Here is a 9,933-nt window from a genome sequence, read left to right as displayed (position 1 = left end):
TAGCCAACGAACCAAAAATTCGAACGGATGAAAAGGGCTAGTGCAATCCACATATATTGTAGCAAATCACATAAAGTGCAAGGAAAAGAATTATGTGAACCATGTAAGAGTAACGAACAGAGTTATCATATAGCCCTCACCACCATAAATTTTGAAGGGTGCTCGGTATCAAGCTTGCGAGCCTCCATGTGACATCCTGTCCTAATAGGATGGTAGACTACTCATATCAACAAGGTACACTTTTTTCTGGGAGCCCATTCGAACGAACCTCAAAGTTAAGCGTGCTTGGCTTGGAGTAATTTGAGGATGGGTGACCTACTGAAAAGTTGATCCTGAATGCGTGCGACTGAGGACAAAGTGCACAAAAAACTAACGTTGGTCTATGAGGATAGTCTAGATCCTAGGTGCAACAGCCTGAAGTTGGTGGCTAAACCCATGGGTTTGGCCGGGGCGTTACACTTGGAACTAGAGACAACCCTCGCGGTTACATGGGTGTGTGCGAGACAGTGATACATACTTGGGGCACATGTGAATGTTGGCACTGGTGCGCACATGTGTGTGCCAAGAGAAAGAGGAAACATTCCTGATAGGCCGACGGAGATGTCGGTTCCTTTGAGGGGTGTGTGTGTGACATCCCGGCTTAACAAGAATGATAGACTACCCATATTAACAAGGTGTACCTTCTTCTTCGAGAGCCCTCCGTCAAAGGAACCTCCAAGTTAAGCGTGCTTAGCTTGGAGCAATTTAAGGATCAACGACCAATTGGGAAGTTGATTCGAGGGTGGGCACGAGTGAGGACAAACTACACATGAAAGACTAGTATTGGTCTGTAGGGACCGCATAGATCCCATGGGCAATAGCCTAGGACCAGTGGGTGAACCAGTGAGTTTGGCCGGGCGTTACACTCCTTATTTGGAGGTTGGGTGAGGCGATATCATGCACACTCCATTTGCCCAAAAAATGGGTCACAAACATTTCAGGACGCACGCTCACTTCCGTCGTCGCTCACATCCCCGTGCCTTCTTTGATTCGTGCCACATCCAACACTCGGTCCGCGGCGATTTGGCCCCTCTCGGCTCCGTTGAGCCGCTCCTGGACCTCTAACGCTTTGCTACAGGCTCGCAACTTCTTCTCGCCATCCGACCACGTCCCCCCTTCTGCCACGCGACCTCGACGACTTACCCGAGGTAAATTTCCCCAGCCTTTTCTCATAATTTAGCTAGTCATATATTTATGTAGATGACATAGGATTCAATAGATGGGTCCGATTGCGTAGCTTGATTCATCATCGGATTCAAGCTCCGAGCCTGATAGTGAAATCATGGACGCCAAAGAAGATGAGGTGATATTGATGGTTGCTGAATGGATATCATCAACCAGAGGGAAGAGGAAGCGCCTGGGCTTGGTTGTGCGACATTTCACCGGAACAGGTGCACTAGCCACGAGCGCCTCATGCCCGACTGCTTTTGTGTCAGGTTGTGCATTCCCGACGTATGTGTTCCAGCGTCGCTTCCGCATGACCGAATGGTTGTTCCGTCGAATTGGCAACAACATGCACGCTAGTGAACCTCTCTTCCAGCAATGGAGAAATGCCGTTGGTTCCCTAGGCTTTTCCCTTTTCAGAAGGTGACCGCGACACTTTAGATGCTTGCATATGGCTCTCATACAAATTCATGGATGACACTCTTTGAATGCTGAGGACACAACCATGCTCCTTGCGATGCATGAAGCAAAATAGTGGCCTGAGATGCTAGGGAGTGTTGACTATATGCACTAGAAGTGGGAGAATTGCGCTGCGTCTTGGCACGATCAATTCATCGGGTATTGCAAAGATCCAACCATAATTTTGGAAGTTATTGCCTTCGAAGATATATGGATCTTGCATTGCTACCTTGGGTTACCTGGTTCTCACAATGGCATGAAAATTCTTGCAGATATCTAATATGTTTGCATGGCTAAATGCTGCCACTTCTCCACCATGCGACTTTACGGTGAATGACCATCAATATGACCATGGCTAATTTCTAGCATATGGCATCTATCCATCATAGTCAACATTTACAAAGTCAATCTCTAAGCCTGAGAACATGAAACATAAGCATTTTGCCAAGGCAAAGGAAGTTCCGAGGAAAGACAATTGTAGGACATTTGGATTGCTGCAAGCAAGGTTTGCAATTTGTTGGGAGCCCTGCTCGTTTCTAGAACATGCATGTCTTGCAAATATAATGACATGCTACCCAATATGGTCATAGAGGACGAGAGGGATATGCTAGGCCCCATGGGCATTGACAACCTCGCCAAGCCTCAAGAGAACACAACCACATTCAAGCCTTTGTCGAGGTGTAGCAGAAGAGTGAAGACATGGCCTCACATCATCAGTCGAAAGAAGGATCTCATTGAGCATCACTGGCAGCTAGGCAGGAGATAGTGTGTCTAAATTGATTTTAAAACTTGTTTATTTTTACTTGAACAATTGGTTTGGTCGCATTATTTGTTGCATTTGGATTATTCATTGTATTTAGAGATGGTTTGTAATAATAATTGTTCGAATATGCTCATTATTTATTTTTAAATTATTATAAATAGGATAGAAAGAACGTATGACCAATGATAGACGAGTCCTGCTCATAGGAAACATACGAAGGCCATATTTATGACGACTCTGTATTTGCGCACAACCTTCACAATGTTTAGAATATTATAGAGCACACTACATATAAAAGTTGTTGTACTAAATCAGCGACAATTAATATGTATATGGAGTAGAGTTTTCTAATGTTTTTTTTATCACATAGAGAGATAAAAAAACAACAACTAGAGGCAGTCCTTCTCTAGTCTAGTCTCTAGAAAAAGACAAAAGTGTACTTATCCAGTGACTTCGGTCCGATCATGATCCATCATCACCCAGCTACCAAAATGAGGCCTAGCAAGCCCAGTCGCCAGGCCCATGTGTTTGGCAGGAGGAGGGGAGACCTCGCCTCGCGCACAGGCGAGCACATATAAAAGGGCGTCCGCCGATCTAGGGTTTCTTCTGGGACGCAGGCGGCGGCTTAGGGTTTTAACTCGCATCCATTCTCAAGGTAAGCGCCGCCTCCTCCACGAACCTCGATTCAGACCGCCCTTCACCTCACACGGGCTCCTGTTTGATTATTCCGGTTTGTTCTTGTGCCATCGCGTCCGTCTCAGGTTAGCAGGAGGCGGGCCATGGCGCCGTCGCAGCCCAAGTCAGGGCTCTTCGTGGGCATCAACAAGGGCCACGTCGTCACCAAGCGCGAGCTGCCGCCACGCCCGTCCGACCGCAAGGGGGTAAGCAGCCACCCACCTCCACTGTCCTAGTTTCTCCCCCACGTTCTTTTTCTGCCATGTGGTCTCCTTGCGCAATTGATCTACCCATGCATATTATCATGACTTGTGCTTGTTGTTTAGGCTTATTCAATAATAAATTGTGTTCAGGCTGGTGAGATGTCGACATTCAATTGCAGTGATTTGTGCTTGTTTGAATACTATCGTGGTGTACGTGTATCTTTGTTGTAGTTATGATCCAGAAGGGGTAGTGTTCTAAGTGTTACGAGCATTGTAGCATAGTTTGATTGATATTACTGAAGGTCCCAGGTTGTCTGGTTAAATGTGTGATGGGTATCTTGCAATTACATGAAAGCCCTCAAAACTGAGGACTAGGAAAATGTACATATTGAGTTCAGCCTGCTGCCTGTAATTCTTGGAACTCCCCAGTTGCTAGCCCTGCAGGCTCAAATGTGCCAGCTTAATCAAGTAATTTATAATTCTGCGTTAATTTTATTTTCCTATTGTTGCTCATGTGTCGATCTGGCTGTTCTTTCTGACTTATATTACTGATACAGACATGTTGTATTTTCATGCCTTGCATATTATTTAATCAATTAGTACTATCTTGTCATGATAAACTCAAAATAGAACTTGCTAGTTTTGAAGCAAAACTGAGTTATTTGGCCATTGTAGTTGGCTATTTTAAACAAAACTTGTGGGAAACTAATACAAAGTGAACTTTGCATTTGTATGGTTCTCTGTGTTTTTTCAATAACTTGTACATGTCTATTCAGTTTGTATTTTCTTTACATTGTTATATCTTGGACAATTTTTGCAGAAAGGTACCAAGAGGGTGCTGTTTGTCAGGAACTTGATTAGGGAGGTTGCTGGATTTGCTCCCTATGAGAAGCGTATCACTGAGCTTCTTAAGGTTGGAAAGGACAAGCGTGCACTCAAGGTCGCCAAGAGGAAGCTTGGTACTCACAAGAGAGCAAAGAAGAAGAGGGAGGAGATGTCAAGTGTCCTCAGGAAGATGAGGTGTGTAACCACTAGTCTTATTATTGCAGTTTATATTATGGACACTATTTTACTATGTTATCCTATAGTTCATTTTCCTTTTTTGTTCTAGATGACTTGGTTACAAAGATCACTAGTGCATAATTCGTCCTCTTACATCATGACTGATGAATTCCGTTGATCACTAGTTGCTGCGGTAGCTTCCAACAATGTTTTTTAAATGTCCCTTTTCAAGCCAGTGACTTTTCTATATTGCAAGTAGTGTAGGCTGTAGACAACAGCGTCAACTTGGAAGATGTCGGTGTTATGGTGCTGTAGACAATGGAGCAACCTTGGTCATAATCATTGTTGTTTATGTGCTTCTTTAATTGTTTCTTTTGCTTGACCAAAGTCCATTCATCCTACCAATCAGGAAACATAATAGCTCCTGTAATTTCTTTTTCCCTATAACGATAATATATATGAACGAGCTCATTGTTCTCTCCTGGTATGTAGGTCTGGTGGTGGTGGTGCCGCGGACAAGAAGAAATAGATTTTGCATGTTGGTGAAATTCTATTTATCTCAATGCTTTGCCCCGTATTTCCATATTATGCCAAGTTTGTAGCCTGTGGCAATTGGATACGAATGTAGCACATTGCACTTCAAGTTCAGAGAAACTATGAATTTTTGACACTATATTTGCAATTGGATTGACATGGTAGTACATTGCATTCTGAGTTCAGAGTAAAACCGTGAGTTTTTGGCACTATCTTTAGTGCGTGGTTTCTATTTGAGAACACCTATCACCTTTTCTTCACAGAAATCAAACGTCTTTGTTTTCTTACTTTTGTATCTGAGCTATCTGTATGGCGATGGTTGTATGTTCTTCCCAGACCTTATTGATCTGGGCAGTAAAGCAGGTTTGATTTTGTATCCTTTAGGACCTTGAGCTGTTTGTACCTAATGCCCCTTCGGTGGGGGAGTGTGCGGTTTTCATGGTCTACCAGCCCATTTAGTAATGGCCCCTTCGGCGGAGAATTGTGCGCAGCATCGCTGGAAACAAAATCACGGAACCTGAAGCTAAAAACTGGTTGTTTCTCAATGCATGATGCATCATCAGACGAGGAGTTTACACTCATGGTGGTCGGCATGGGAGCTATCTGGTCAGCACGGAGGAAATCGATTCATGAGAATATATACCATAGTGGCATAGTCCGTTTGCAACGCATGGATTCGTCAAAGATGAAATTAATACTCTCTCCGGCCCTAGTGTCAAAAAATGTCTTACATTATGGGATGGAGTAGTAGATGCGAGCATCAATACTCCCTCCGACCCTAGTGTCAAAAAAGCGTCTTGCATTATGGGACGGAGTAGTAGATGCGAGCATCGGCGCAGAGGCTATAGCATGTTGTGAACGGCTCACTTTGGCTTCAGATTTAGCACTATGAAGATTCATTTTGGCCTCGGATTGCAAGATTGTTATTGATGACACCGCAAAGGAAGGACTGGCAGCTCATGCATCTATCACCAAGGAGATCGTAAGGACGTTCTAAATTATTTCTGGAATGTCGTTTCACTCATGAGCATCGAAACAACAACTTCGAAGCTCACAATGCCGCTAAAGAATGCTAGCTTTTTTTACCGACGAGACGCCACCTGTGGCTAGGCACTCCTTTCTATACTTTATCTATACATGTTAGCTTCGACATATTGGATATCGAGTGATATATTGGATGATATGTACATATATCAAAGAAAACATGTCTAGTTTTGTTTTCATTATTCTTGTTCAAAACATTTATTTTTAGTAAAACAAAATGTATGATGTCAATGCTTTAATATGACACTTTTAGATTTCCACTTTATTAACTTCTTGATTAAAAAACTATTAAGGAAAGATTCACAAAATCCTTACTCTATGATTAAAAACAATACTATATATATGCATTTGTATGAAAGATTGTGCATGAGTTTGATATATAATAAAGCTGTAAATGCATAATCTTATTTCACAACATTCTAATAAATAATTGTTGTCATATTTCCATCATTCTATATCAGTGGACATATCGGGCTAGATATCGGCCATAGCGGTTGATATTTCGGTCTGTATCATATGATATGTTTGAAAATTGATATTTACAAAATGATATGTTACCTTTATATCGGTAGAACCCCAAAAGTGATATATCGGTCGTATCAACCTAGATTTAAAGGTTTGAATAAAACTTAGCGAGGTTGATCTAAAAAAAACTACCAAAACGTATTATATTAAGGAACAAAGGTGGTACCTGATAGGGATCATATATGAGGATAGGGATTATATATGAGGCATTGAAAGGAAACTCCCCAAGCTTTGCCATACTGATGTTCACATTCGACATGATAAACTGATTTGACAGGAAAAGTACATGACCATGGTCACATACTAAATAAAACATGCTTTTACAAGAACTCATAAGAATAAGAACTACAAGCAAGTACACAAAAACTTTCTTAGAAGAATAAGATATTACAAGAAAGTCCTTGAAGAAATCACCACCTTATGAGTAAAAATCATCTACGACAAACATGCCCTTAGTTCTCCATGATCCTTTGTGTAACTTGGTCTGTCCTTTCCATGCCACACATGAAGTGGATAGATGGTTATTCAATCTGATAGACTTGTGATGTGAGATGTGTAGATATCTTGAGGGGGACACAATTATTCTAGGAGTCATGGTTGTCCATAGAACTTTTTTTTGACAAAAAGACTGTAAGGGAACCCCCTACAATATAATTGGTGCAACAAACCCAAATTGCAAGTACCATGCCTTGAACCTGGGTGGGTGGAAAGGCATCAGCCCCTTCCCACTAGGCTATGCCTTAGTCCATAGAACTTATTGCCTTCGTCCGGTCCTTGTGACATTAATATCTTTACGTTAGCCGCCGCAAGTACGGGACAAGAAGTAGGGCGAATGGGTTATCTCAATATATTGCATCTTGAGAGATAACGTTATGTGAGGGACCGCCCATCAGACATAGACCACTGTATCATATACTGCAGGTACTGACTTAGCCACCACATGGCATACTCATAAAACTTGACTCCATCCCGTGCCCGTACCGAACGGTACCGTACCTAGATGCCAGCAATCTCATCTAAAACATCACATACTTCTCATAGTTTATTTCCTCTGTTTAGTTTAGTATTTATTTTTTGTCTCTCTAATTTAATTCTCCCTTTCTTTGTTCCTTAGTAACCTACTTAAGTAAACTATTTCCAAACTCCGGTTTGGGTGTGAGCGTACTTGTGTTAAGTGAGAGTGCAGCTGTGGGGATTGTGGTGCCATCCTATTCGCTCCCTGTGGGATCGACAAACCTTACTTATCACGAAATTGCTACATAGCCATGTGCACTTGCAACAAGTATGTTGGTTTTACTTCTATTTTCGTAAACAACATAAACTCACATATATTTTCGTCTAGATCCAACAACCGAGCTCTAGGAGCACATGAGATGACTCTTTTAGTGAAATCCATAGGCAAGTCAGGGGTCATAGGAGGAGAACTTGTTGTGTCCCCTTCTCAACCTTATATATTTGTCTACCTCGTCCCCAATTAGCAGTGTGGGACTAAAGTTTCACACCTCTTCTAATACATGAATGGGCCAAGTGGGCCTATATGATTTATTCTAGGAATCATATGATTTATGTAATGGGCCTAGTACATGTAATTTCAACATTTTCTGCATCCCCAACACCGAGCTCTAGACTCTTTGATTCTAGTCCCTCGTCATCAAGAACCCGATCTTGCTCTGAATCATGTGCCAAGAGTTCGCGATAGACACAATTTATGTTTAGCTTACAAAAATGGAAATGCTGCCAATGGTAAGGTTTTATTTCCAAAAAAGGAATGCGATTAGTTTGACTTTGTTTTAGCAAGAAACATAAACTTTTTGAGTTGTCCATGGATACACAGAGAGCACGGAAGACTGTGCACCATTTACATGCTATACTATTGCATTATAGATGGGCTTTGCCCCATATAAGACAATAATTCCTGGTTAATCTCTATGGTCCATATAGGTGCATGACAAATGGTGAAAAGTTTAGTACCATACTGCTATAGTAGTAAGAGTGGGACATCTTTATAAGGACTGCTCTACCACATGTCATTAGGAGCTTGGGAAGAGGAGCTGTACACGCGCGCTCCTCCTCCTTCGCCGCCCACCTCGATTCGCCACGCCTCGTCATGACGCGCGCACGTGATGCGGGTTGCGGCAACGAGCTAAGGTTTATTTTTGCCGGTCAAGAATGGTTAATTAATTGTGAATTAATTAATTAATGAGTCGCTAACGAAAGTGCCAATGTTCGAGACATTGGACCGTGGGCTATTGGCGGACTCGGTCGTGGGCCTAAGCCCAGGCCCATCTACCCGATGACCTATAAAAGGAGGCGCTGGCGTGTGGAGTGAACCCAAACTCATTCACTCCTTCCCTTCACAACCCTAGCCGTCATCTACATGTCCTGTCTCTGTGCTACTTCTGGCGATCCCGTCCCGACGATCGCGTGCACGGTTGGTCGGGAGAGCAGGTGACTTTGGAACCTTGTCGCTCGAGATCTAGCCGGGAAAATGATAATAAGGTTTTTGGGGAGCATCTCGGCGCAACTGCTCCTGATCCTTCCCCATCTCCGCCGTCCTCTACTTACACTACTTCCCCTGCATTGACACCATGCTCGACAACGCCGCCCCAAAGAAGAAGTCCACAGACAAAACCAAGGCAGCTGCCGCTGCCGCCACGTTGGCCTGGCCAACCGGAGGGTTGATACGTCTCCGTCGTATCTATAATTTTTGATTGTTCCATGCCAATATTCTACAACTTTCATATACTTTTGGCAACTTTTTATACTATTTTTGGGACTAACATATTGATCCAGTGCCCAGTGCCAGTTCTTGTCTGTTGCATGTTTTTTGTTTCGCAGCAAATGTTGGAAATATGCCCTAGATGAAGGAAATATGCCCTAGAGGCAATAATAAAGTTATTATTTATTTCCTTATATCATGATAAATGTCTATTATTCATGCTAGAATTGTATTAACCGGAAACATAATACATGTGTGAATACATAGACAAACAGAGTGTCACTAGTATGCCTCTACTTGACTAGCTCGTTGATCAAAGATGGTTATGTTTCCTAACCATAGACATGAGTTGTCATTTGATTAACGGGATCACATCATTAGGAGAATGATGTGATTGACTTGACCCATTCCGTTAGCTTAGCACTTGATCATTTAGTTTGTTGCTATTGCTTTCTTCATGACTTATACATGTTCCTATGACTATGAGATTATGCAACTCCCGTTTACCGGAGGAACACTTTGTGTGCCACCAAACGTCACATCGTAACTGGGTGATTATAAAGGTGCTCTACAGGTGTCTCCAAAGGTACTTGTTGGGTTGGCATATTTCGAGATTAGGATTTGTCACTCCGATTGTCGGAGAGGTATCTCTGGGCCCACTTGGTAATGCACATCACTATAAGCCTTGCAAGCATTGCAACTAATGAGTTAGTTGCGGGATGATGTATTACAGAACGAGTAAAGAGACTTGTCGGTAACGAGATTGAACTAGGTATTGAGATACCGACGATCGAATCTCGGGCAAG

At 42.6% G+C, this 9,933-nt stretch overlaps 1 protein-coding gene across 1 annotated transcript; it reads left to right on the top strand.

The window, feature by feature from the left end:
- The first annotated feature begins 2,930 nt into the window (after positions 1 to 2,930).
- LOC125545245 (large ribosomal subunit protein eL36x) lies at positions 2,931 to 5,016 on the top strand. Its single transcript, XM_048709137.2, has 4 exons — positions 2,931 to 3,080; positions 3,187 to 3,306; positions 4,124 to 4,323; positions 4,798 to 5,016. Exons 2-4 carry the CDS (start codon positions 3,205 to 3,207, stop codon positions 4,832 to 4,834), a joined length of 339 nt encoding a protein of 112 aa, XP_048565094.1. The 5' UTR covers positions 2,931 to 3,080; positions 3,187 to 3,204; the 3' UTR covers positions 4,835 to 5,016.
- The last annotated feature ends 4,917 nt before the right edge of the window (positions 5,017 to 9,933 follow it).

The sequence above is a fragment of the Triticum urartu genome, chromosome 3A (assembly GCF_056163025.1).
Source record: "Triticum urartu cultivar PI428250 chromosome 3A, HENAU_Tu73, whole genome shotgun sequence".
Lineage (NCBI taxonomy): Eukaryota > Viridiplantae > Streptophyta > Magnoliopsida > Poales > Poaceae > Triticum > Triticum urartu.
The sequence above is the reverse complement of the archived record's forward strand: the minus strand, read 5'-3'. Positions and strand labels throughout refer to the sequence as shown.